We start from the raw sequence: 365 nt of genomic DNA, 5'->3' as shown, positions 1-365 counted from the left end.
TGTACATTATTTTCTAAAAAAAATAGATCTCATATATTGCAAATTTTTTTTTCTTTTTTTTTCTTTTACTTTATTTGTTAATAATCTTTTTATAGGTGCACCACATCATTGGCCAGGAGTAGGATTGTTCTTGCAGAATATTTTCATTTTCCTGGGCTCGCTCACATATAAATTCGGTCGATCCGAGGATCAATGGGGTTAATAGATGTGCGTGTTGTTGATGTAAAATATTTTTATTGCCGCATAGTCAAATCGGCACCAAGCGAAGCTCAGTTGGAGAAACTCAACATCAACATTCGAACATGAAATTAAATTCAATTGCAACAAATTATTCTTATTGTAAAAATTTCCTTATATATGTGACA

General features: G+C 31.2%; 1 protein-coding gene across 2 annotated transcripts in view; it reads left to right on the top strand.

Annotated features, from left to right (window-relative positions):
* Positions 1-320, top strand: part of LOC108690532 (transmembrane protein 50A) — a 1,525-nt gene extending 1,205 nt beyond the window's left edge. For both annotated transcript variants that reach the window (XM_018197870.1, XM_018197869.1), the window contains exon 4: positions 96-320. In XM_018197870.1, the coding sequence (XP_018053359.1) occupies positions 96-202 (107 nt within the window). In that variant the 3' untranslated portion in view covers positions 203-320. The remainder of the gene's footprint in view (positions 1-95) is intronic.
* The last annotated feature ends 45 nt before the right edge of the window (positions 321-365 follow it).

Source organism: Atta colombica, unplaced genomic scaffold (genome assembly GCF_001594045.1).
Source record: "Atta colombica isolate Treedump-2 unplaced genomic scaffold, Acol1.0 scaffold33, whole genome shotgun sequence".
Lineage (NCBI taxonomy): Eukaryota > Metazoa > Arthropoda > Insecta > Hymenoptera > Formicidae > Atta > Atta colombica.
The sequence above is the reverse complement of the archived record's forward strand: the minus strand, read 5'-3'. Positions and strand labels throughout refer to the sequence as shown.